Here is a 27695-nt window from a genome sequence, read left to right as displayed (position 1 = left end):
GAGCAGCGCACAGAAACGCCGTTTCCCTTCCCGCCAGAGCGGTACCTATTTATCTACTTGCACTTTGACGTGCTTTCGAACTGCTAGGATGGCAGGACAAACTCTCATAGTGGTGCTTAAAATCTAAACATAAATTGGAGGGGGGACGGGTCATTGAAGGAAACTGAGGTCTTAGGTTGACACTCAAAAGTAGGTGTCTCTGAACGGAGGTGGGGAAAGTTTGCCATGCAAACTGAGGGCTTCTCAATGAAATTCTGTGTATGACTCCGGGTGGGATTTAGATTTCCAGCCTGTGAAAGGCTTGCAATGGTTTTGTGCAGCTGGAGGCTTGGATTGTGTGGAGATGTAGAAAGCGTACAATCAAAATGCTGGTTTTTGTTCTCTAAGCACCAGGTGTCACAACTAGCTATGAAGGCAGAGCTTGTATCTGTTGATTGAGTTTATCAGAACTTGATGTAAAGAGCCACATGGGCTTTCTTAAGCTGGTAAGGAGAAGAGCTTATTTATTGCATTTATATCACACCCTTTTCTCCAAAAAGTACATGGTCCACACACCCCTCCATAATCTCCATAACAACCTTGTGAGGTAGGTTAAGCAAGAGGCAATGACTGGCCCAAGGTCACCTAGTGAGCTTCATAACTGAGTGGGATTTGAACCCTAATCTCTCAGGTCCTAGTCTGATGCTCTTAACCACTATACCACACTGGCTTCCTAGAGTACTTCTGCTATAGGGCAGCTATATAAATTAAGTAGGTAAATAAATATAGGGAAAGCATAATGTCACTTAGAGAAAGATCTGAAATATTTTCCTTGAAGCTTGAATTTGTACTTTTTGGCTTGTCGCTCAGTCTGGAGCAGAATTCCCAGCCGCATTCCGCTTTCCCTACCACCCAACCTTTGATTATAAAAGTCTTTGTATATTAGAAGAGTTGTATTCTCAGCAGTTCTTGAAGTAAGGAGATAGTATTACAATCTTAGGTGGCAGACTGGGGAGCGGGGGAGGGAACAATGACACGCAGCAATAATGACAAAGGCGGAGGGACTTCTGGAGGTTAAAAATATTTTGTTGGTTTAGAGAAGCACACTATGGGTACATCTTCAAGACTGACAGATGTAGATCAGTTGTCCCTTAATGCAGCTTAAAGCACTCTCCTGTGCTTCCAAATAGGATGAAAAGAGTGCCAAGAGGGATTTTGTCACATGCTTTAAAAGTATGCTGCAAGCATAAAAGTAGGGATTTTAGTACATCAAGCCTGTACAATTTCTAAACCACTAATCTAAATGCATCCCACCAGCCATGCATAGTGGCACTCCAGAGATTTGCCAAAGTACCTTGTCCTACTCTGTGCTTTCAACTGCAAGAACTGGCGTGGTGTAGTGAATACCTGCCTGGCTACAGTACGTGGGTGTGGACGGGGGCTGCATTCAGCTTGGTGGGCCATCAGTTGTGTAGGCCTGTAATATGTGTTAGTTGTTGTTAATACAGAATCAGGAAATGGTAGTTACTGCAGATTAATTTGCCCAAAATACAAAAGTATGGTCCAGGGTGCTCCTTTTATTTTTGATGCTTTCCTTTTGGAATTGTGTTAGTCGATTCCATTTTTCAAAAGGCCAGAAAAGAAACCCAAAATCACCCAAGGGAATCAAAGTAGCAGCAAATAAAGTAGGAAAACACCATATGGTTCTCTATACAATGTTTTTGCATTACAAATGTGTTGAATAAAACACTTTTTAAAGGGGGAAATTCCTTTACAAATATTTTCAGTGCTCATGGCTAAAAGATTTCTTCCTATTTGAGATAAGTCAGTAGGACCTGTTCATAAACCACCTAAAAAGGTAAAGACTTGTCATTTAGACAGTCACAGTTTTTGAGGTCGTTTTGATCTGTGCTGTCTTATCTTAGGGGGAAAAATTTGGCTATGATACTAAAAGGAAAATACTGTCTTGTCTTCTATATCAGCACTGTGTGTGTGTTTCACACACAACCACATAAGTGCTTCACAGAGCAATCCTATGCATGTTTAGACAGAATTAAGTCTTACAGATTTTGTCGGGACTTGCTGCCTAGAAGGTATGCACAGGATTGCAGCCTTAGTTTTACAGAGTCAGTGTGGGCCACAGGGTCAGTTGGGCTTGGATTAAAAGACCTTGATTTCAGTATTTGCTTCTTCCATTAATTCATTTTGCAGTCTTGGGCAACACACACACACACTGAGCCTTAGTTCCTCTTCAGCAAAATATAAATTGTAGGAGTGAGCACAATACAGTTGGTACAGAATTTAGCAAACTAAGGATGCAATATAAATTTGTAGTAGGCCAACTATTATTTGCTTCATTTTGTTTGAATTATTTTCCTATACTGTAATTACTAGTGGTATTAATAACAAAGGATCTTGTGTCACTTTAAAGACCAACACATTTGTTGTGGTGCAAGGCTAAAAGCTTTCACGTACCACAGGCTATTTCATAAGGTACATGAAATGCAGTCCTAAAGTGGCAAGCATATCTACCCATGGTTGGCATGGGAGTGAAGTCGATGGAATAAAATGCAAAAAGAGCAGTGACAGTTACCTAAAAGCAAAATAATTGTAGTGACCAATTAACTAGGCACTGTTTGTGATAACACAGTCATCCTGACATTTGTTAGCTAATTAGCATATACACGTGTGTTTCTTTTAAAAAAAAACACAATCTTGAGTCAAGCCCCAGGTGGCAGGATTGAATTGCCTGATAACTCAGAATTCAGCAGTTTCACACTGAACATTCAAGGATAGCCACCTTAAGGTCAGTTAAAGAGTATTCTGATAGGTTAAAATGTTCTCTAACTGGTTTGTGGATATTGCCATTTCTGATGTTGGATTTGTGTCCCCTTATTTTGTTGAATAGATATTGAACTGTTAGTCCTGTGTAGAATGCAAAAGAGCATTTGTCCAGACACTTGAACATGCAGATTTGCATTGAGACTGCAATAATACTCACCCACTGAAATAATAATTTAAAAAAAGATTAATGAAGTTGGACTGGTACCCAGGAATAAGACAACCTAAGGCAGCTACTTACCAGCAACACCAGGCCACAGACACAATCACAGAGTCCAGACTCTGCAGCAAACATGCCAATTGTGTCCTCATACCTTCCCAGGAAACTCTGTTATAGGGCCTAATAATAATCCATAATGTAATGGGTTCATTCATTAGCTCAGCTTCTGATGTGATAGATGGCACCAGCTTTTTCAAGTAATGCTCCTCTGAATGTTTATTGCAGTCAACGCATTTTGGAGTGGAACTTCCTTCTTCAGGAGCAAACTTAGACTGTTTGAAGCAACTTACACAAATATTGCTGCCTATCTGGCACCAAAGGAACGGTTTCCTTATGGTGACAGATAGGCACCAATATCTTTGTGTAAGCTGCTTCTGAATGTCCAAGCTTGCTCCTCAAGAAGGAAGTTCCACTCCAAAATGTGTTGACTTAAGGCAGCTTACAGATAAAAACAAGAACCGCTAAAACCATAGAAGAAGCAATTATTAAAAAACAATTAAACATGGATAGAATCTAAAACTATATACATATATAAAATATATTAAAACTGTAATCTATTAAAACCAAAAGTAATAGTAATAGTGCCTAAAAGTCTGCTAGGCACTTCTGCAAAGACAAGCAGGTATTTGTTCGAAGCAACTTTCATACAAAAGAAAGAAGGAATGGCAGAAATATGCACACAGTATCCCAGTTCATGCATAATGGTAAGCCATTGTCAGAAATAAGCCATGAGTTACTGTGGACAAGCAGTGCAGGTGCTGGCTAGTCTGTTGTTTCCGCTTTGCTCTGCCCTGTCTGCCTCCACAAGAAACAAACCACAGTGCTTTACTTAGTGTTATGTGTGAACTGACACTCATGGTTGTTTTTTTCCAAACAACCCACAAGTGGAAGCCAAAGTTTGTTCATGGCTCACCACCACCCATGGTTTGTTCCTCCTGAACAAACTGTAAGTGTCCGGTTCACCTAATGCCAGATGAAGCCTCGTGGTTTGGTTCTGTCAGAGGCAGAATGGATTGGTTGAGCTAACATGCTCAATCTTTGGGTCAGAAACTTTTGTTTTGGAAAAATCCTTGGTACATGAGGATGTTGGTGCGCTTTTAACATTCCTATGATGTGGGGACTAACGGACAATAAAAGTGGATCATCTGAGCCCTTATGGTTGAAAAGATAATTATATTCCAAGGCTGGAAAGATAAATACCCACTACCCATTACTCAGTGGTGTGAAGATCTTACTGCCCTTTCAGCCTTTGAGCATATATTGTGCCCATTTATATATCATATCAATTGTCTATCTTAATATACCACATTTAGGAATAGTGGATTGTTATTGTGACATTGTGTGTTTTCTTTCTGTTCTTACTTTTAAAAAAAGAAAGAAAGAAAAAAGAGCAGCAACTGCCAGCAGATCACTCCTTATGGTAAGCCATGGTTTATTTCTGACCATGGGATAGTGTTGTATGCTTTTGAGGCCAGTTATATGTTCCAAACTCTACAAGCTGCTTTCAGTTATTGTTGTTTTTACTTAAAAGAGAGAAACACTTTAAACCATGAAGCAATTTAAATTGTGTAACATATTGTTTTAATTTTAAACTAATACAGTGTAGATGAAAAATTATAAAGTGTTTTGATGGAGGAAGAATGACATGGAACGAAAAAGATAGAATAAGAGTTCTGGAGACTTATGAGTAGCGTCGGATGACTGAATGAGTTCAAACTAAAGCATTATGGAAGTAAAATATAAGGAGTTGCTGAACTTGTGCAGAGCTTGTATAGCAAGATTATTACCTCAGAACACTGAAGGTAAAAACCGCGGGGTGGTATCCAGCCACATCATACCTGGAGCACACCCACTGAAATCAATTGACTTATGTAATTTCCATACTATTGGTGTAAATGGTTCTGTGCTGAGTATTGACTTGGTTGGATATTGCTAATTAGGAACAGCCTTCAAAATAGGTAATCAGGGAAACAAGACCTGCATTTTCAAAAAGATAGCTCAAAACATTTATGTATGAGTGTTGAGTGGGCCATTTGAGTCTCCAGATGTCCTCTTGTTGATAGGACTGGAGAAATGTCCATAATGACATGTCTTGACTCCTTGTCTCAACCCTCAAAATAATAATAATAATAATAATAATAATAATAATAATAATATATAATACACACACACACACACACACATATATATATATATATATATACACACACACACACACATATATATATATATATATATACACACACACACACACACACACACACACACACACAAACACGCACATATGCACACAATGTGGATATATTAGACACCTAGGAATGACAGTCCTTCTCTGGAGTTGTCTGCCTCCTTAAAATAAACAATTTTGTGTTGGGGTTCTATTCCTCCCCACTCCCACTGCCCAGAAGCCCATTCTGCCCCACTCTTCCAGGTCCTAAAGGACCCATGCGTCAGCAGTTGCACATCAATTGGACACATGCAAAATGGTCACCACCTTGCAGGCAAGTAAGAATAGCTCCTCACACCCCACAAACCCTTAAAATCACATTGTCTTTAAGCCCATATTCATTTGTAAAAATTGCAGTGCCAGGTCCTTTTTATGTTACTTATTTCATTCAGAAATAACTTTCTGACTACCAGAGATCATGGGTCCTCCCCCAAGATCATCTGAATCAACACTGGTTGCTGTTAGCTTAACTCCAAGCAAAATCCTAGATATGTCCCAATAACTTTCTTTTGAGAGTATTGAATGAATTTAAGATTTGGGTTTAACTTTTCCTCAAAAAAGCATTTTTCTGTATTATGACACTGCAGTTAGCATTTGGCTTAGATAGCGTTTTGTAGTACACTGTGTGGTCTCCTGATTTTATGCTTGTATCCCATCATAATGTGAATTATTGTGCACGGGATACTGACTGGGTAAGGGACTGGACTTAATGGCCTGCTGATCCCTTCCAGCCCTATTCTTTTGTAACTGGAACTGGCTTCTTAACAGTCTCTTCATGCTGTGAAAGTATTAACAAAGACCAGCAGACAAGCATCCCTAGTGGTTAGAATTTGAGGACATTGGCTTAGTTGTTGCATCAATTTCAGACAATGGGAGGTACACACTTTGTGAATATTGGGTGCATCCCATGTGAGGAGTGCTAGCTTTGCTTTTCAAATGAAGACAGTTTCAAAAGTCTGGTGTGGATTTTTAGCAGTGAGAGAAACTGTGCCGTCAAGTCCCTGCACTTCCTTTGGAGGTGGTAATGCTTCTGTAACAAGGAAGCCGGAAGCAGAAGCAGCCAAGTACAGCAGTTTCAGCAAGTATCAGCCTGATGAACCTGCTATGTTGTGTTCTGCAAGCCTCTGACTAGAGGGATGGAGCAGGAAATAAATGTACTACGTGGGATAGGGAAGATGAATTAGTACATGCATTAGGGAACGTTTCTGAAGGCATGGGTGCTTCTTGAAGCCTTTAACAGAGAGTACTTGCATATTTTCATTATGAGGGCCAGACATATTTTTTAAGTCCCAGCTGAAATTCACAAGATGCAGTTCTGTAAGCAAAATCTTGGAAATGCATTTCCTTGGATGAGTTTTAAATATGACTCAAATGTTTGATACCATACACAAGTGTCTAGTGGGCTAACCTTTTAATGTCAAGTATTTTATTACTCGCTTTTCTCTTCTTTCCTTGGTCTTCCTGCTGTGACTTTGGATTGCATTAAACCTGTGAAAACCGTTAATGGCAACTGAATGTTGCTACTTAAGTATATGCACAGGGTGGCAATTAGATTAGATGGCAATTATTAGATGGCAAGCAGAATCTCTGGCTGTGGTTTTGTGTTGGAGAAGGACTGAGACTTACCTACCATGAGACTGGCATATTATTGCTGTGTAGATGCACCTTCTAAGGAAACTTCAGCATAAACCACTTTGTGTGAAGTTTGTGTTCAGTGTCTTTCACACTTTCTAACAACTTGCAGATGAAAAGAAGAGCTGTCTTGTGTACTAGTAAACTCCCTGTTCTTCCATCAATGATTACATGTTCCAGAGACTAGAGGGAGAAGGGGGCTGAAACCGTAAGGACACTCTAGAATTTTTTCTCAGGCTTCTTCAACATCATTCCCAAAGACAAATGAAGACAGCGCTGTATGAGAGACTGGTACGGAAAATAGAGATTGTCCTCAGTAATCAGGGGCAGTAGTTTTCTTTCTGTGCTTTTTAAATCCTATCTCTTCCCACTTTTCCTCTGTTCAGTGTTTTCAATACTGTAGTTCCTCAGTAGCTGTGCTGTCATATCAGATGCTGTGCTTGAGATGGTATTTGTGTGTGTGTGTGGTTTTACACAGAGAGGAGTGGACGAGTGACTTACGGTCATCTGCAGCCCTATGATTCTGTGGCCAGGAAGGACCACATTCTAAGCCAAGGAAATGGTCCTAAGCATCTGCTGTAATCAGAAACTTGTAAAAGAAAGTAGCAGCTCTTTTAAAACTGCAGATGGTTGTCTTAATTCCTTGGGGGAGATGTGGTGGCAATTGAGACCTGCTCCTGTCTGAACTGAGTGTTCCTCTTGGGGGTAAGAAAAAACAGGCTGCAGCTGAACACGTAGCTAAGACCGTTGTTTCCCAGTGGATGTTTGTGGTTTTGAACAATAACAAGCAGACAAATATATAAATTGCCTATGTACGTATAATAGCCACATCTAAGCTACCTAGGCAGCTGTGCAGAATAATTTCAAGTCCATAAAATTATAGGAGACCATCAGATTCATCTTCCACAGAACAAGGCAGAATCACCCACACACATCTTGTTATGTGTCAACTCTCACATTCCATATTACAAGGAGAAAACAAATGCATTGTAAATGGTTCAAGCAAGTAAGTCACACATTGCTGGGAAAGGTACATATGTGCCGGCAAATCCTTTCTCTTACTGTTTCTAGGATTTCATTTGACCTGGGGAGGTTCCCCCTCCCCCAAGTGGTAGCAATTGGAGCCATTTCACACACTGCACAGTTTGCCACATTATACATTCATTCAGCTTACCTATTCAATGCAGATGTTTGCAAACATATGTTTATCAAACTGACACTGTACATGTTTAGATGCACACTTAAAATTGATTGCACATGCCCCTAAAATTGAAATATGTGGAGAGGCTTTTTCCTGCCCGTGACAGAAAACCCATCTGCAAAGTCTTCCCAAGGAAATTCTCTCGTTTTTGTGGAGGTATGGGATCTCAGCAGGATTTCACAGAGCGTGACCTTTGTGTAGCAGGGAACTTGCTTTTTAAAAGCATGTGGATGATACAAAAGGCATCTATCATAAATGACCACTTCAAAGGGTTCGGTTGCCTTTAACTATATGAATGTGGGCAGTGATGTAGCTGATAAAAGAGGGGGTGAAGAGAGAATGTCGCGTATAAAATGACACAGCCAAGCAACAGCGGAGTAATGAATATTGCTCCATTTGTTTGAAGAATGCTGGGGATTAACTGCACGCCATCCTTTTCCTCAGCCAAAGTCAACACTGGCCCAGAATATGTAGTAATTGATTAGAGAAAGGAGGGAAGAAATAATTGTGTTGAGGGAGGAGCCTCTTGTTAAGAGGGGTAGTCTGGGAAATTGGGAGGATGCTGGTTATTTATGAATCTGCTTGCTAGAATTGAACCTCAAAGGTCCTTGGAGGGGTAACAGATACTTGGTTGTTTGTAGCATATTAACATGCTTTATAAATCTTTGGTAGTAAGTGGAGTTTATTTAACAGCAAAATAACAGTCCAGAGACTTATAGACCTGTATACATGCTGCAATTTCTGTTTGGGAAATCTGCAAGGAAAGTGATTCCACAATCTCTCTGGGCAACTTATTCCGTCACTGACTTGATGCTCCTGTAGTTTGGAAGTTTATCTCCAGTTGCAACCTATATCTGCCTTTTGGTGCTTTACAGCCATTGCCACTTGTAGCATCTTCCGTGGATGGCAGTAATCAGCATTTATGTAGCATCTTTCACATACCGGTACATTATCGTCGTAATTTTTATGACAACCTTGTTAAGTAGGCTAATGTTATTAGCATCGCTTTTCGTAGAGTCTACAATATCCCTGTTGTAGATAGAAGGGAGGAAAGGAGCCGAAGCTGAGACCGTGTGGCTTAATCTGACCCACAGAACAAATTCATGGCCGAGGTGGGATTTAGTTAACTGTGACTCCCTCCTGCCAGTCAACATATCTCCTTTCATCTTTGTTTCCATAAGTGAGCATACCCATTTCCTCCAGCAGCCTTTCTATGCATGACTTGTCTCCTGCCTGTTCTCGTGCTCATAATGTTCCCTTTGAATGTTTTTCTCCAGTATTCGCTGCTGTGGGCAATCCTTTCACTGTTGGATTTGTATGGTGCTGCCCAACCCCCTTTGCCTGAGTTCTGTTTGGGAGTGGCAGTGGACTAGAGGCTCTGCCTGGGCCTGCTGGGGAGGGATGAAATGTTGCCCTGCTGGCTTGGTGGCTTTGGCAGCTGCGTTAGCTCCTTGGCAGCAGACGCTTGTTTCAGATCCCACAGGGCAAGGGAGTGCAATCCCTTCTGAAGCAGGCTCAAGAGGGCAGATGTGTATGTGTGCGCATACACAATCAAATGCCCCTCAAAGGACTTAATAAACAAACCCTCTGCATAGGTAACCTGAGCTAAGTGCAGCTGTGAATCATGGCAGATCCAGCATGTGCTTTTCCAATCAAATTAGCAGTTGCCCCCAGATGTCGGGTTGCTGAATTCAGTCCTAGACAAGCCTTTAATAATTACAAGGGCTGGAGAAATGTGAGCAGTGTAGCTTCTCTTGATAATGAGCCCAACAGTTGGCAGAGTTTCTCCTTTTTATGCAGTTCTGCACAGAACTATTAAGTGTGGAAGAGCCAAGTTTTGTCTGGTGATCCTGGGCCTAGTCCTTAGAGAAATGGCTCCATGGGGTACTGGTGGGAAAGAGTGGCTCAGAGACTCTGTCATTAAAGTTGTGGATGACAACAGGCAAGCTTACCTAAATGTAATTATAAGTGCCAGCATTTTTGCTTCTGCTCCTTAAATCACCTGGCAGTCCTAGATTGCTGCCTTGCAGGACATCTCTGGGAGAAGAAAAGACTAAGGAGTAAACCCAAACAAATCTGGAGTGGAGTCCCAGAGGCGGTTGGATGGTATCTTGTCATCTGGGCAGCCCAGGACCTCCATACACACTGCCTAGGCCAGGCATAGGCAAACTCGGTCCTCCAGATGCTTTGAGACTACAATTCCCATAATCCCAGACCACTGGTCCTGTTAGCTAGGGATGATGGGAGTTGTAGTTCCAAAACATGTGGAGGGCCGAGTTTGCCTATGCCTGGTCTAGGCTGTCCCAGGGAGGTTGCTTCAGTACTGCCAACGCAGCAAAAACAACACGGGAGGCAGCAATTATGAGTTACCAGTCCCTGCAGCCGTAGCAGGCACTGTGATTCTCCAGCAGTTTGACTTCACCCCCGAGGTGCACTCCATTGTCTCTTGAAACAGATGGATGCCAACAAAGTCTTAGACAGGGTACAGCATGCTGACAGTGACCTAATTTGCATATAATGCTAGACTAAACCATAGCATAGTGTTATGTGTGAACCCTACCTGGAAGCTATGGTTTGTTTACCACCAGCATACCTTGGTCTGAAGCTATTGCTTGTTGTCTTATGGGACTTTGGTTTGTTTTAATGAAGAATTAGGGTCATGAGCCTCGGTAGAGCAGAAAGTAAAAAAGCTGATCCTCACTAGGTGCAAGAAAGAATGGGCCAAAATCTGTGGTGGTGAATTACAATGTTTTGCCAAATGACCCAAGTTTGTTACAAACACCTGATGTGATTCTGCTGTTTGACTTGTGTAACATACAAAAGATCCTGGTGGTATTGTTATCCTCTGTTAGTATGGTTGGCAGTTTCTATTGTGCAGATGTTTCAGGTGAGTTCAAAAAGCTTTGGAATAAGTCTCTGCAATAGTAACTTATAAAGTGCTATAGAAAGTTGAAAGTGCTTTGTGCATGTTCCTGGGAATCCTTAAAGTAGCCATTCAGAGTAGGTCAGTATTACACACATACTGCAGGCAGGCTACTGTTGACTTTGTGGTTTGAAATGAGATTTGAACTGGGGTTTTCCTAGTCCACAGCTCAGGCTCTTAGCCAGTGTACTACACCCACAGTATGTGCATCTCCAGGGGTTCTATGGGAATGTCTAGGCAGTGGAAACCTGTAAAAGAACCTGCAGAGGGACCTCTCTTGTGCAAGAGGAATAATCTCACTTGTTAGGTAGAGGGGAGGGTCTTGCCTGCAGTTTTTGTTTGGCTTTGGTTCAGTGGCAATGTTCTTGGGACACTGGAAAGTGTTAAGGGTGTGAATGTTTGTGGAGGAAAGTTGATCTGAGTGCATTCAAGAATAGTAAAGCATTTTAGACTTTTCTCCCCAAGTGCTACCTGAAACTGGAGCTAGAGGGCTGTAGCCTCTTGCACTCACCTTTCCATACCATCCACTAATCCATCATTAGGCGTAAATTTTGTTTTTATCTGATCAAAACAAGTTAATCTGAGATTCTTAAATGTGGGTTAACGACCCAACTGATTATTCATGTTCTTATATTTATAACTGTACCACCAGCAGCAGAAAGCCACCAGATGTGCCAGGGGGAGGGGGCTGAGGTTGTTCTTCCCAATAGAAAACCACTTTTGCTCCATTGTCCAAGTAGGCCACCAACTTAGATTAGAGGTTAAGAGAGTGTCTGCTTCCTCTTTCATGTCATTCTTTTGAGCACATAGCAGCTGGGCTTGTCTGCTAAATTCAGGAGAGGGTTCCTATACCTCCTCCTATACACAGAAGGATGAATGCTGGAAAGTGCAGCTTCCCCTGGCATATCATGGTGATGTGAGAACTATACCTACCTCAAATGTTTGCCATCTGTACGTTCTTTAATAGCACAAAGTAAATGTGGCAAAGGTAAGTACAGCTGTTACTTAGCATTCTTGCAGTCTTCCATCATTTATTCTCTTCACACTCGTCTGTACTACAAACTTAAAGCTGGTTTAATTGCCATGGATGCTCAAGAGCTATAGTTTCATAAGAACTCCGTGAACTCTCTTTAAGGTGCCTATCTTTCCTCTCTGTCCGTGATCTACATTCCCAAGCGGTTCTTTGGAATACCATTAAAACAGTTTGCGTTTTTAATGTGGCTCTGCCTGTTGCACTTTGCCCTGCTATGGGAAGTAGAGTGACTTCAGCCAAGCTGCTGCCAATGAACTCTGGTGCGTACAGTGCCTAGTTTCCTAGAATGTCTTTTGTTTTCTCTTGCCAGCGCCCTGGGATTCTGCCTGGTGGCCGGATGCCCATGGCAGGATTGCAAGTGGGATCCCCCTCAGGGCCTCTGTATGGATCACCTTCTCCAATGAGACCTGGAATGCCACAGTCCATGATGGATCCGTTCCGGAAGCGCCTGCTTGTTCCACAGACCCAACCGCCTCCATCACTATCCCAAAGGCGAGGGTAAGTGCATATGTGTCTAAGTGATTTGAGGGGGGTGAATGTAGACTATAGAGTGAGACTGTATTGGTACTATTTGCAAATAAGATCAATTACATAGCCATCCTGTCTCTACAACATACGTAAAGTAGCCAGCTCCCATTCTTCATTAGACAACTTCCAGTATCTCCACACACACACACACTACTTTACCACACCACTGCTTAATATTTTGGGTTTGCGTTCAAGAAGAGAGATTGTTTTATGTCCCTGACCCCCCTTAATAACCACTGGTAATCCCCTCTCAGTCCATTTTGGAAGTTGATTATATTCCTGGCCATTGTGGTATGCTTTTGCAGTGAGATCCAGAAAAATCTAAGAAATTCCAGGGTGCAAAAGTGTTTCCTTGTTGATTTAACTTGTTAACTGCAGTACAGAGATTAGAAAGAGCAAAAATACACTTCTCAACCAGACAAAACAGAAGGGATTGTGCAGATATTGGCTATTAGCTGACAGGCTGAGCGAATACCAAAAAAATGTGCTATGTTGGAGCTTACCAGACCTTTTGGTATCTAGAACAAAGAGGGTTGTTGCAAACCATAAGATGCTGGTGCATATTGAAACACACACAGCAATGTTATCCACTAGCCATGTGTCAAGATCATGGTGCAGTTTTGGCTAGCTGTTATGAGGTATTTTCATATAATTGTTGGCACCATTCATTCCAACACCTTATATCTACCAGATGGTGGGTCTTGACTGAGGCATTATCACATTTATAACAAGTGCAGATCTAGTGGTAAAAATATAGTGCTGATATTACTCTTCACTCCTGCATTCTGGTTTGTCCTCTAAGCCTGACTTGACTCTGGTCTTGACTTCCAATTTTATTCCTCTGGTCTCTAGGCTCTTGATGGATTGCTCATCTCTAGTTACTGCCTACACTTGCTGACATGCAGCCCAGTTATATGCATATATACTTGGAAGTAAATCCCACTTAGTTCATTGGGACTCTCCCAAATAAGTGTGTGTGTAGCATTGCAGATTTGGCAGCAGAAGTACAAATGATACACAGGAGGACCAACAAAATCAAATCTGATTATTTGGGCACCAAATTAACAACCTTTGGAGAACTCCACACGTACCCTCCTCTCCTTCCTTGAACACCTTTTTCTTCTTATCTTTCCACTTCTTGCCTTATAGCTTGCAGTTCTTAATTAATTTTTTAACAGAAGCAAGCTTGGATGTTTTCAGAGAAAGGTGCGTAGGACCCAAAAGGAAAGGATTTAACCCAAGATGTACAAAAAGAAAATATTTCCTGCAGCTTCTGTATATTATGTTTTATTTGGAACTACTTGGAGAAAATTTAAAGATTGAAATAAGAGGCAATAAAACCAGTAAAATACCTTTAACAGTACAAAAATAGGTAATAATGGCAAGGTTTAAAATGGTCTTGCCCAGATCCTCTAGTCTTCACCAGTGGAACAGTTCTGCTGCTGACAGGAGAGTAGGCAAAAGCTACCACCAGCTGAAACAGAGCATTTGGGGAAGGAGCAGAGCCGGGATGCAAAAGAATTTGCTGAATTGGGAGCTGGCTTCTGCCAGTGCATGACTGCACCAGCTTGGGAGCCAATGTAGTCAAGAGGCTACACATTGGGGCAAAACTACCACCTGAAATGGGTTCAGAAAACCATTCTGATCCAGAGAATCTGAGCTGAACCACCATCACTTGTTCCATAACATTGTTCTAAAAGGCATGTCCCAGGCAAGTAGACAATTTCATAGCTCCAAGGAGGGCTTCTTTTAGGAGTGATTGTAATATAGCCTTGTGAAGAGGACCAGGAACCACACTTTGCACAAAGAGATGTAAATGGTCAGTCAGATAGGCGCAGCTGGCCTCCCTCAGTTAGCTAGAACTAGCAAAAAACATCAAGCACAGATCGTTTGTTGGACTGTTGCAAGGATCTTGACTATGAACTCTGCTTACACCCACAGAAATTCATCCAAGCAAGAACAATAAGACGAGACTGAGGGCAGCTTGGCTAGGGGCATTGTCATTAAAGGGGATTACGGATTGAAGTGGATGTGGGAAATTCTGTCTGCTAAATGCTAAGCAAACATATCAATAGCTTACAGAGCAGTCAAGGGTACAGGATAGAAGCCTAGGACTAATTAAACCGCATATTGCTTGGAATGACTCCACTAGACAATACTGAGCCAATGCAATGAAGATGGAGAAGAATGTGTGCTTTGCTGTCTTTGTTGCCACAGAAGGTCTTCATATGGACTGTAATTAGTGCTTTGTCTAACCCAGTCGTCTTCACCCCTGCTCTACCTTCATCCAGACTCTTAGATTGTCAGCGATACTAAAGAGCAGCATGTTGGGGACAACAGAGTAACTGAGCATTTCCACAAAAAGCAAATTTTTGTCAATTTTGCATAGAACAGACCATTTTGATGAAGCAGCCGAGGAATTCCCTCCACAATAAAAAAAAAACCCCAGTCGCTTCTAGAAATCGCAGTGGAGGAGTCCAGCAGTGTCCCACCTTCATTTTGAACAGTTTACCCTAGTAGGAACGATAATGGGACTTAATCCTCTCTACCTGTTCATGATAGCAGCAACTGAGGTGAACCAAAAGATTTAGGGCAATGTTCTTTGTGTGCAAATTGCTTCTCTCCCTGGATGTCCACTTCCCCCGTCCCCTAGATACTGTATGTGACTACTAGTTCCCAGCACTGAAGGGTGGGACTTCTGAGACATCACGATGTGGTTGGCCTGGGGGCCTTGAATCCACCCAAGTTCTGTTTTCAGTTAGTTAGAACCAAGGTCACTTGCCAGGCCTTTCCAACCCCTTCTAGGCCCCTGATCTATCTTGGAATTGAAGCATGTTTAAAATGGAATGACTCAAAACAAGGGTGAGAAATGCACTAATGACAATCTGAATTCTCTGTGACCTATCTCAGGAACTCTGTAGTATACCCCCTCTCCTCTAAGCCTAGGGAGACTGCTATGTGCACATTTTCTGCCTTTGTCTTTTAAGCTCAATGTTACTGTGAATAATGGCAGCCTGGGCTGCCTGCTTTCTTCAAGATAGCCAGCTATTTCTACATACTTGGAAGACTTCTAGGTATGCAGAAGTATGTAAGCTTTGTCAATGAAAGAACATAAAGTTCCCCCTCCCCTGGCGATCAGCCCAGTGTGGACCAAGTATGCTTGTTGGTTTCAAGGAGTCATATAATTTTAGTTGTCAGTTGGAAAGCCAGGGGTGAAGTGAGGGAATTGGCCTTCTTGAACCCTTAACAGCTAACAGTTTTTGGGAGAATGCTTGGTTTGGTACTTCTCTTAGGGGGTGGGGATACTTTAGCAGTTTCTTTGCAGGTTCTACTTGTCTCCACCAATTTCCTGACCTGCGCACAGTTTTCAAAAGCAATAACTACTTTCCCAGAAAAAGCTGAAAAACGGTATACGTATTTGGTATTTATAGGCTACATTTCCAGTGTTCAAAGTGCTCCTTACAACTTATTTCAGCAATCCTTATAATAGCCTTGCAAGGTATCCCAGCATTATCCTCCTGTTACAGAAGGGAGAGTGGAAGAAGAGTGACTTGTGTAATATTATCAGCTCCCGGTGGGTCCAGATTCTGTGGCTCTTACAGATTTTTTTTGTTGATGGAAAATCAGATAGCTAATATTAAGCAGCACCCCATTCTCATTATGATATGGGTTTTTGACTCCCTTCACTACTATATCCTCCACTCCCCTTATATAAGCTACTTCTGCTGAGCTGGACTTTCATCTGTTCTTCTCTCATGCTCCTCACAAGTCCTGCTTGGCCTGATTTTACCAGCTGTTTTTAAAAACAAATGGGATGCAAATGACATTCAGTTTCTTGGCAAGTTCTCCTCGGCCAGCTTAATCCAAGGAAGGAGATGCATAGAGAAACAAGCAGCTGCACACATCTGGCATCCAGGCTTCAGGGGCCATGTTCTGCATGGTAGAAGTGGGGGAGCAAGTCTATTGTCTTGTTGGATTGCCATTTCAGATGCCAGAATTTGATCCCTTTGTTAATTTGAGCTCCGTAGCTGTTCCTTTCCTTCTGTGGTGGGTTAAAGGCGCAATTCTGTTCTGTGGTGCTGCAGGCAGGGTTTCATTTCCCACTGTATGGGTCTGAAACATGCTCTCCCCTGCCTTTCCTTTCCCCCCTTCTTCACCCTCTTGCAGTAGAGGAGAGGTTAATCATTTCCTTTCGAGTAACACAACTCTGACAACAGCCACAAAATAAATTGCACACACCCTGAAGCTATTTGCCCTGGAAGGGAAGTTGCTCTTGGTATCTAGGAGTTCCCCTCCAAGGGAAAAAATTCAACGTTGGGGGCAGTTTTGTTGGAGCTGCAGTGTGGGTGGTGGGTGGGAGGGTGGGTGGGTGGGAGGTTGAAAGCCCAACTGTGCTATGGTTATGATCCAGATCAGGATGCAGGTGGGAGTAGCAGCAGCTATTCTATTTTTTAAAATAAAAATAAATACACACATGGTGAAATGTGAATGCATTTTTTTAAAAATTGTTTGAAATGTGGCAGTGAGTCTTCAAAGAGTATCATTCTCACCACGAAAATAATGAATCAGCTGAAATCTGCATAAAGCCAAAGCATATGACCCTTGAGGTATTTTTGAGGGAAGGGTAGGCCAGGCACCTATTAGGAATATTACAAAAGCCATAATGTTCCCAAAGTTCTAAGTTAGCTGGTTCATAATATGAATTTGAACATCTCAAAATGCTCAGATATATTACGACAAAAAAAATCAAACATTTTTTCTGACATTCCACTCCATCAAGGAATGTACAATGAGATTCTGCACATGTGAAAAAAGTATGTTTAATGAAATCGATCATTCTTGGACACTAATATTAGCTCAGACAGAAGTTTTCAACATACCATGCCCACCCCCCGATTTTTTTTAAAAGGCAAAAAGCTGTGGGGAATGGTGTATTACAGGTCCACAAAACACAATGTAGGGAGATTGCCAAGTGATGAGAATAGTGAAGCTATACAGTCCCTAGGTTTATCTGACTAGGCAACAGGAAACACCTCAAAATCTGACTGACCTGCTGCTTAAGCAAAGGACCTTTCTTGGCTTGCTAAATCATCCTTCCTGCCTCTGTTTTCCTGATTTTCCCTCTTATTGTGAAGTCAAAAACTATCACCGTTGATGACATAGCTACACATTCTCCTGGGGACAAGCACAGAGATTGGTATCAAGTGTATTCTGATCCCCACTCCCTGCACAAATGTTCATCATCTGAGTTTCAGTGTTAAATGCAAATCAGATGCTTTTGCTACTAGAGCTACATATTTTTATTTTTATTTTTACTATTGGAGCTGGTACTGGAGCTAGAAAAGAAGAGGCATTGAAAATAATTTCCTTTTATGCCAGTTGTTTTCCCTCCTTTGCAAGCCAACTCTGAACTGAGCTACATGGAGTTTGTTTATCACTATTTTTAAAGCAAGGAAGATGTTTTAGCTGATACAGGTGGAGCTATATTATAGAATTCCCTTTTGAAATTCATTCCAGTTGCGTAGTTTGTGCTTTCCATACATGTGGATCTTAGGCACCAGATTCTAGACCGTTTTTGGCCTCTAACAGTTTGCTCTTTTGGCACAATTCTTGCAGGCTCAAAAGGAGGAAGATGGCAGACAAGGTCCTGCCACAGAGGGTAAGTGCTCCTTGTCTGAGAGAGCTCTCGGCCTCAATGAAGGATGCAGGCAGTGGGCACATGTTGTAGAAATGGGTAGAAACAGATTGCAGGGCTCAAGGCTATGCCAGCTCTTTCTAGAATAATTCTTCGGGTGTGCAGTTTTTTGGAGTGAGCTGTTCGTATATAGTTGTGCAATGGGAGGATAATAAACCCAGTATTTTAGAGGGTGTTGGAAGATTTTGCTGCATATGTCACAGCTGTTCCCACTGGGCTGGCCAATCTTTCAAGAATTCCAGTCAATCAGGCCATTATTACAATTGTTAATCAACTTTAATTTGCAAAGTAATTATCCTCAAAACAATCATAGAAAGTGATTGTGAGATGGAAGGATATTGACCCTTTGCTAAAGGGGAATAAAGCCCCCCTTGTCCCCTTTTCCCAATGATATGCAGAGCAGGAATAGGTAAGTCTTCATGCTGGGAGTGATGGGGAACATGATACAATTCTTGGATAGTTGAACTCATTGAAATTCCCCTTCTGTCTAATTACTCAGAGGCAAAGGATGCTTGTCTTGATAGAGATGGCATCCTGATAGACTCTGTCTTCACAGATTCGTGAGCTAGTCCCAGAGTCTCAGGCCTACATGGATTTACTGGCCTTTGAGCGCAAGCTGGACCAGACTATTGCCCGCAAGAGGATGGAAATCCAGGAGGCAATCAAGAAACCTTTGACGGTGAGGAGGGATGGAAGGAGACTGAGTTAGTCAAGTCCTTCAGGGATGGAGATAGCGAAAGGATCAATTCCTTCAGGGTGTTCCTTGGCAGTCTGAGGCTTCAGTTATAGAAGCAACATACACTGCCAGCTCAGGTTGCCTTGGGAAGAAGGACCAGACCTGTGGAAAGGAATTGGTGTGTGGTTGAATTGATCCCATTGCTGTCCTTAGTGAATGTTTCTCTCCAAACTTCAGCAAAAGCGGAAGCTTCGCATTTACATCTCCAATACCTTTACGCCTGGCAAGGAAGAATCTGAAGGCAGTGAACGCATAGCTTCGTGGGAACTTCGTGTGGAAGGCAAACTCTTAGACGATGTAAGGCTGAAACATCCCTGCTGATAGGTAGCTTTGTGGAAAGTGGCTGATGTAGGCTTCCCTGGAGATCAGTTCAGGGTAAACACCCTATATCACTCATACATGCACACATGGGCCCACCCAATTATCTCAGCTAGCCAGCTCTGCACCCTCAGCGCTTGTCCATACAGGAGAAGACTCGTCTTGTGTGTCTTCCCTTCACCTTGTCCTGCTTGTGCAAACCAAAGACCTATCTAGTTCAACATCCTGTTTCCCACTGTGGCCAACCAGATGCCTATAGGAAGCAAACAAGCAGACATGAGGGCAATAGAACTCTCCTGTTTGATCATATTTGAGTTCCTTAAGAATTCTTGGGTAGATACTATATGGACCTGATAATTTGCTAATTTTTAATTGTCAATAAGACCTGGAACTTCATCTCTTGACACAGTTATTTGTTTTAGCTCTTTCCGACTCCCTTGTGGAAAAAGACAGTTTGATGTTTCCCTTTCAACTTGGCTGCATGTTAGCGCCATAAATCCCCACCTCCCAGAGTTTGGATTGACAAATCTAATTGAAAGGATCCAAATGATCTCATTGCTGAAGAACATAGCAAAGTGCATTATTTCAGACTCCACAACAGTAAGGACTGTTCCTCATTTAACTAGCAACCTTCATGGAATGTAGACTTTATAAAATTCCCAGTTCTTCCAGAGCTTCTTTCTCCCCAGTCTCATAGAAAGGCCCTCATTTTCTTCAGAAAAGCACAATAACAGTGATGATGTCAGTAGTGGCTGTATCGCTCCTAACATTGCGCAAGCTAAATGATGTCCCTCATTGGCAGAGTTGGCCCCGCTTGTTTGTCCTTCACTTTTAGAGATGTATTTTTGGCAGCGGTGCTGTCTGTGTGCTTCTGGGAAAGGCGGGGCTCAGTTTCTCCTGTGTCTTTCTATCTCAGCCAAGTAAACAGAAGAGGAAGTTCTCATCCTTTTTCAAGAGCTTGGTCATTGAGCTAGACAAAGAGCTGTATGGCCCAGACAACCACCTGGTGGAGGTAGGTGACTTGGTGCATGTTTTGTGCTGGGAAATGGGAGGCAGCTCAGAGGAGCAGAAATACACAACTGGGGCTGAGAACAGCGCTGTTGACCGAGAGGGATGATTGGCCTCATTTGCAGATGATTGGTCAGGTCCTGGAATCATAACTGCTGGAGAGAACAGTTTCCAAAGAGGGGTCAGATGGTGTTCCTGGATTTGGTTTAAGATGAGCTATGTACTGGCATGTGGTTGTATCCAGCTAAGTTCTGTTCCCCCCACCAATAACCAGTGTTCATTTCTGTAGAACTTTCCATTGCATACAGAATGCTTCCAATGCTGTCTCGGTTATCTTCACCGCAAACCTGTTTGGTAAACTAGGTTCTGTGCTACATTGGGAGCTTAATGACTGCATCTCCCATGTCCAAACCAACAGTTTACTCAATCACTGTGTGGAACCATGTGCTAGTATTCTTAGAGAAGCCTTTGCGTATGGTGATCTCCACCACTTCACACAACATAGACACATAATGGCACACTTAGTTTAGTTAAAGGTTCCCGTGTGTGTGTGTCTATAAGATTGACATCATGTATACAAATAAAAAAAGAACTTTCCTTTAGCACAGATGCTATTGAAGTGTCTTCAGTTCCTTTTTACACCATCGCTAGAACTGTGATATTTCGCAGTCTCAGTGACTTCATTTAAAGCGCTTTTGGATTAATTGAACAGCATTGGAGAGGCTTGCATGGTTCCTTCAGATACCGGGGATGGAGTAAGAGTAGTGGATAAGGCTGGGCTGTTTCCCATATGTGTTCTGTTGATATTTGAGATGATAATAGTATAAAAACTTCTGTAACCCCACCCGATTAGAAGAGCAAGGGTAAAACATGAAAACCAACCATTAAAATATCAGCTACTGTGTGGTAAAATGAACCAGTTTGTTCCCCATGTTTGTCTTGCACTATCTCATATGGCTTTTTCCCTTTCAGTGGCACCGGATGGCCACAACCCAAGAGACAGATGGCTTCCAAGTCAAGCGCCCAGGCGATGTCAATGTGAAATGCACCCTTCTGCTCATGCTGGATCATCAGGTAACAGGGAACAAGCGCCAGTAGGTGGTGAGAGCAGGAGAGTTGTAGTGCCCTGAAATTATCAGGTTCCCAAGCACATTACGTTCATGGCACAGCAGTACTAGATCAGAAGCTTCTTTCTCCATATTTTATTATCACAAATCGTGTGGCTTTACTTCCTCCAGCTATATGTACAGCTGTTCTCCTTCTTGAGGATACCATAGTATTGTGCTGAATTTGAATTCCTATTAATCTCAGTGCTTGTGATTTAAAAAGTAAGTTTCCAGCCCAAGTAGGACTATGAAGATACAACTGAGAATGAGAAGGCACTGGATTCAGAGGCTGGTGCTCTTGCAGACTTTCTGTTGACTGTAATTCATTTGGAGTATGAAAACAGACTTCCTTTTCATGAATGTTTCTGCTTATGGATTAGAACTGGCAGGTGGGGTGGGTGGTTCGGAGGCCTGGCCAGAGTCTGCCTGGGATAACCACTTGGCTACAGATTGTCTCTCTCTCTTGATGGTTATTCAGATGGGTCCCATTAATCATTCCTGATTTGGAGATGCAAGCAGGTTGCAACACTCAGTTTGGTCTGAGGTTACAGAGGACCCTACTTCAAGTGCATATTAACCAGGCAATATTACCCTTGCAGCCTCCCCAGTACAAGCTGGATCCCCGTTTGGCTCGCCTTCTGGGCGTTCACACTCAGACTCGGGCCAGCATCATGCAGGCTCTGTGGCTCTACATCAAACACAACAAGCTCCAGGACAGTCATGAGCGAGAGTACATCAACTGCAACCGATACTTTCGCCAGGTCAGTAGATACATGGCTTGCCTCCCTGCCCCATCTCTACTTCCCTCCCACCCCGTCTTTTGCCTCAGGGCTTATTCATGGCATGCTCTCTTGATCCATTCTAGATCTTTGGCTGCATCCGCATGCGATTCTCTGAGATCCCCATGAAGTTGGCGGGGCTCCTGCAACATCCAGATCCCATTGTTATCAACCATGTGATCAGGTAGGGCTGGCATGGCAGGAGCTGAAACTGAGCAAGCTCTTAATTCAGGGGTTGGAACCTGGGACTACCAATGTTAGTGGCCTGTAACTCCCATCATTCCTGATCGGTGGCCTTGGTGGCTGGGGCTGATGGGAGATGGAGTCCAGCAACACCTGGAGGGTTTCAGGTCTGAAGAGGCTCCCCATCTGTGCTCTGATTGGTTGTTATCTCTCTCTGGAATGCAGCTTCCATCAGAGAGAGAAAGGGGAGATAGTATAATCTCAATCATAGTAATATGTGGGGGGATCCCACCTCTTCCATGGACAATCATATTTGGCCTTGGGACAAGCCATGTGTTTCCTGAGTTCCCGTCTGTGAAATGGGAATAATGTTGGCTTGTTTCATAGAACTGTTTAAGAAGATAAACAATATTTATAAAAATTAGTATCAGGGTAGGGTGGAGTTTTTTCTCCAGGACATCTGAAGGAGATGCTGTTGGTGTATCTAGGAAGTGATGGAAGCTTTCTGCCACTGGAGCAGCATATATAAATGTGATTTTTGTGTGTGTCAGAACTAGTTTCAAGCCTAAAAAAGATTAGTTCTTCTGTAGTATGCTTTTGAAAAGACTGTGAGGTCCATTTATTTTACTTTCTGAGGTTGATGTGTTTTCCTGCTTATGAAATTTGCTATGATGTGGTTTCATTGTCTGCTTTAATTTCTATATTATAATTCTTCCTTGAGTCCAGGAAAGGCAGCATATGCATACTTCAAATAAATAAAAATATTTTTGGAACATGCTATATTAGTTTCCTTGGATTCATATGTATTTGTGCATCCTAATTTGGGTGTACCCATGCCATTCAGATTACTCTGTTTCTCCTCTGTTGAAGCCCTATGGGGCAGTTGGGTATGAGAGAGTCAATTCCTAATCCTAATATTTGTGGGGTGCTGGTGAAGGAACAGCTCTTGGGGAGATGTAGATTCTCAGCCCTCATCCCAGCCTCCTGTCCCTACCCACCCCTCCAGTGTGGACCCTAATGACCAGAAGAAGACTGCCTGTTACGACATTGATGTGGAAGTGGATGACCCCTTGAAGGCCCAAATGAGCAACTTCTTGGCCTCCACTACCAACCAGCAGGAAATTGCCTCCCTGGATGTCAAGGTAGGGCCCTGGTGACCATTGGGGCAGGAAGCAGAATCAAGCATACCACCTTACAAACTTTGGGAGTGCTGTAATGCTCTCCTTGCCCTGCAGGGGCACTCAGCTTATCCCCAAAATATAAGCAGGGGATGCCTCTACCTGTTTTCAAGATAGTGCGGCATTTACCTATCCAACCTGGCTTTGGCAATCTAATATTTTGTATTAATTTCAAATTCTGTACTTGCAATAAACAGTGCAAGTAAAGCAAGGTTGTGCAAGTTGTCCCATTTTTGTTGAGTAGGCTGCACGTCTTGTTTTCCTACATACTGAAGTAGTTTTGTATAATCTGAAATTCTGAATTCTTTTTTGGGGGGTATTAGAAAAGCATTGACTCTGTTACACAGCAAGTAGGTAGGATTTGGTCTTAAGAGCAGGGGGAATGGGGAGGAGCAAGTTGGCAAGCTGTGAATAGACTGGCATCTGGAGAGTTGGAAGTCTAGGCAGATGGCTGGCTCTCTTCTTGCTGTCTGTAAACAGGTGGGCTAGGATTCTGCATGGCAACCAACAGAACCCATGACAGATTGGATTCAGAGTGTTCAGAACATGGAGTTGATTTTGGGAGTGGGATTTAAACAAGGTTTTTAGCTCTGACGAACAGAGACCAGTGATGGCAGCAGAACATCTCACCTCCAAGACCATCCAGTCCTTACTCTATACATTTTTTCTGTATCTTGCTCTCTTCCTCCCACCTTTTTTCTACTTTCTCCCATCTGCAAAATTATGCAAACCCATTGCATAATCATTGCTGACTAAGCATGCTAACCTAATTTGCAAAAGTATTGTACTGCAAAAAAAAAAAAAAAAAAGCAGGGATCCTCGTTCTAGAACTCTGGTTATATAGCTTGCTCTAGCCTAAGGAGTTAGTACAAATTACTGTGAACGCACATAGACCTGGGGGTGGGGAGAGACTGTGCCTGAAGGGCTGGCGATTATGGAGGAAGAAAGGAGGGCAAGGCTTGAGAGGAAGTTAAACGATATAGAAAACTAGGCACTTAATCTTTCCAATACTTTGTGTCTGTATCTGATACTCCTTTCTCTTTAGGTCTTCCTTCCCTACCCCAAATTGTCAGGCAACATGAAGCCATTGCTTTATGGTGGGAAGTGCTTCCGTTCCTCTTACCTCCAAATGTCATACTTCTGTCTCTACTGTTTTCTTCCCTGTCGCCCTGTGCTGGCCTAAACCTGCAGGCCCCTGAATCAGTAGTCAGGACTTATTCAGTCTGAGGAGCACTTCTTTTCCTTCATCAAAACCCCCTATATCCTTTATTCACATTTAGATCCATGAAACCATTGAGTCGATCAACCAGCTGAAGACACAGCGAGATTTTATGCTGAGTTTCAGCAACAATCCCCAGGACTTCATCCAGGAGTGGATCAGATCTCAGCAGAGGGACTTGAAGGTAAATTTAGGGACTGGGCTCTGAAGAAACCAGGTAGGGGTGTGCAAAAGGACTATCAGCACAATTCTATGCATGTCTGCCCAGAAGGAAATCCCAGTGAGTTCAATGGAGCTTACCCCCAGGGATGTGTGTGTATAGGATTGTAGCATAAGGGTATGCATGGTGGTGCTGGGGCTCCTCTTGCATGACACAGCTTCAGTGCTACAGCTTCTACAGCTTCTAATGCTCCCTGACCACTCGCTGCACCCGAAGTCATTCAATTATTTGCATCTTGCTTTTCCACAAGATTGTTCCCAAGGCATCTCATGACATAACAAATGAAGAGCAATAAATAGAATTCAGATATGAACAGTTGCAAATAATCAGTGTTAATATGTAAGAGTGAGGGACGCAGGTGGCGCTGTGGGTTAAAGCCTCAGCGCCTAGGGCTTGCCGATCGAAAGGTTGGCGGTTCGAATCCCTGCGGCGGGGTGCGCTCCCGCTGCTCGGTCCCAGCGCCTGCCAACCTAGCAGTTCGAAAGCACCTCCGGGTGCAAGTAGATAAATAGGGACCGCTTACCAGCGGGAAGGTAAACGGCGTTTCCGTGTGCGACTCTGGCTCGCCAGAGCAGCGATGTCACGCTGGCCACGTGACCCGGAAGTGTCTCCGGACAGCGCTGGCCCCTGGCCTCTTAAGTGAGATGGGCGCACAACCCCAGAGTCTGGCAAGACTGGCCCGTACGGGCAGGGGTACCTTTACCTTTACCTTTAATATGTAAGAACACTAACCCATGGAACAGGGAAAAAATGGCCAAATGCAGCAGCAAAAGTAAACACAAGAGCAAATACAGCCTAGCACAGAAATAAAAATAGCACAAATGCAAGGCCAAAGATCTCTCTGTTCCACAAAAGCAACACTGGGTTCCCATTAACTTATATACATTGATTTGCAGCCACAATTCCGGCTTGTGACCCTTGTAGGACAAGACAGTGGGATTGCCCAGGCCTTTGATGTTAGTTTCTCTCCATGCTCAGCCCAATTCCCTATATGTAAGCCATGTCTAACATGTTCCCTGTCTTTTGTCCACCTAGTCTACCCCTTCCTCCTTTGCCAGTTAAAATAATTCAGGAACGTTTTGATTCTTGGAGACTGGCAGAAATGTGCAAAGTAAATCATTGATGTATTCCAGCTGGAAATGTAGTATTTTGAAAAGGCGCGAGAGTGCCAAACAGATGAAACTAAGAGAGATACCAGTGCCATGTTTGTGAGCATCTCATTGGCCTCTGTTGCACACATTGCTGGGTTATAGTGACACTCAACAAGGCAGTTTTAGTAATCTTGCTGCAGTCGCTGTTTTGAAACTCTCAACATTGGCAGCACAGGAAATAGCTTCCCCTTTCCCCCCATTTTGCTCTAGATCATCACCGACGTGGTTGGGAACCCTGAAGAGGAGAGGCGTGCGGAGTTCTACCAACAACCGTGGATGCAGGAGGCTGTTGGGAGACACATCTTTGCCAAGGTCTGGAGAGGCTATTTCTGCAAAGTGTTTATATGGCATTCGCTATTATTTAAAGTCATGCGGCATCTTCCCAACCTGGACTTGGCCATGGAGGGAGGATGTTATTTTCAGTTCCAGCACACCCCAATAATCGCCTTTCTTGCTTTCTTTTTGCCCCTTCCCTAGATTCCTTTTGTTACTGCTGCTTAACAGCTGATCCCAGCAAGTGATCTACAGCCTCCACTTGCTCCATTCTTCTCCCATTTACTTTCCTCAGTGATTGTACACCTGAGAATCAGACTCTTGCCCTTGGAGAGCAAGGAAGGCCTCACTGTGCTTCTGCCATGGGAGGCAAAACGTATGCCTGGCTGTGCTTATTTGCTCCTGCTCATCACTGTGACCTTCTTGTATCTTCCAGGTTCAGCAGCGCAGACAAGAACTGGAACAAGTGCTTGGCGTTCGCCTTACCTAGCGCTGCCACCTTCAGCACCCCTTCTGCACCTTGTGGTACTTTGGAGTGGACCAGCAGCCAGGCAATGCTTGTCCAAAATCCTCTGCCTCTATCAGGGCTGGGGGAGTTCTGCCCCCATTGTCTCATTTGGGGATAGGGGGGAAGCTTATTCAGTATCCACCTGGGGATTATACAAGGCTTAAAACCTCCTTTAGAGAGAAAAGTGAGCTCCTCAGACCCCCCCCCCACCCTTTACCCTTCCTATGTGCTTTGCCTCTGGGACACTGGGAATTTTTGAGTTGCCTTCTACCTCTTAGCTGAGTCTCAGCAGCCTCCCTTGCAATGTTGGGTGGCTGCTACTGCTGCTCAATTTTTAACCAAAGCTTCATCCATTCCAAAGTGTCAGCCTTGCTTGCTGGCATTTAGTCTTTGCACTATCTCTTTTTTTTGGGAGCAGGTTTGGTTTTTTTTGTAACGGGAAGTTTGTTGTTAATATGTATTGGTGCCCTTCCTCCCTCTGAAACAGCATGGTTCTGAAGAGGGGTTTGTTTGTTTTGCTGTTCTGTTAATGACAATCAGTTGATATTTCTTCCATGGTTCTCCAGCACGAAGTTTAAAAAGTGAATAGTGGAGACCTGTTCCTCTTCGGTCAAGGCCACATGTACTGCAGGAAACATTTGAGGCTACCAGCCAAGGGGAGATTTGCTTGAGCCTTCTTGCCACCCCCCACCCCAAGTGCCTTCAGTCCCCAAGCTCCTGGCCCCTCGGCACTTAAA

The 27695-nt window shown here is 43.2% G+C and overlaps 1 protein-coding gene across 3 annotated transcripts in view; it reads left to right on the top strand.

The window, feature by feature from the left end:
• The window catches only part of SMARCD2 (SWI/SNF related BAF chromatin remodeling complex subunit D2), a gene marked incomplete at its 5' end in the record, with an annotated part of 28093 nt that extends 1101 nt beyond the window's left edge, over positions 1–26992 (top strand). Inside the window, 13 exons of one of the 3 annotated variants that reach the window (XM_079948799.1) lie at positions 453–485; positions 12367–12554; positions 18201–18243; positions 18836–18958; positions 19193–19312; positions 20250–20345; positions 21314–21415; positions 22047–22208; positions 22313–22410; positions 23347–23551; positions 24868–24990; positions 26388–26489; positions 26887–26992. In XM_079948799.1, coding sequence (XP_079804925.1) covers positions 468–485; positions 12367–12554; positions 18201–18243; positions 18836–18958; positions 19193–19312; positions 20250–20345; positions 21314–21415; positions 22047–22208; positions 22313–22410; positions 23347–23551; positions 24868–24990; positions 26388–26489; positions 26887–26940 — 1434 coding nt within the window. In that variant the 3' untranslated portion in view covers positions 26941–26992. Of the gene's footprint in view, positions 1–452; positions 486–12366; positions 12555–18200; positions 18244–18835; positions 18959–19192; positions 19313–20249; positions 20346–21313; positions 21416–22046; positions 22209–22312; positions 22411–23346; positions 23552–24867; positions 24991–26387; positions 26490–26886 lie in introns of those variants that run through there. The other 2 variants (XM_079948798.1, XM_079948797.1) reach the window with 2 other exon arrangements.
• Between the last annotated feature and the right edge of the window lie 703 nt (positions 26993–27695).

This window comes from Podarcis cretensis (genome assembly GCF_951804945.1).
Source record: "Podarcis cretensis genome assembly, chromosome: 13".
Classification (NCBI taxonomy): domain Eukaryota; kingdom Metazoa; phylum Chordata; class Lepidosauria; order Squamata; family Lacertidae; genus Podarcis; species Podarcis cretensis.
This window is presented reverse-complemented; position numbering and strand designations above follow the sequence as displayed.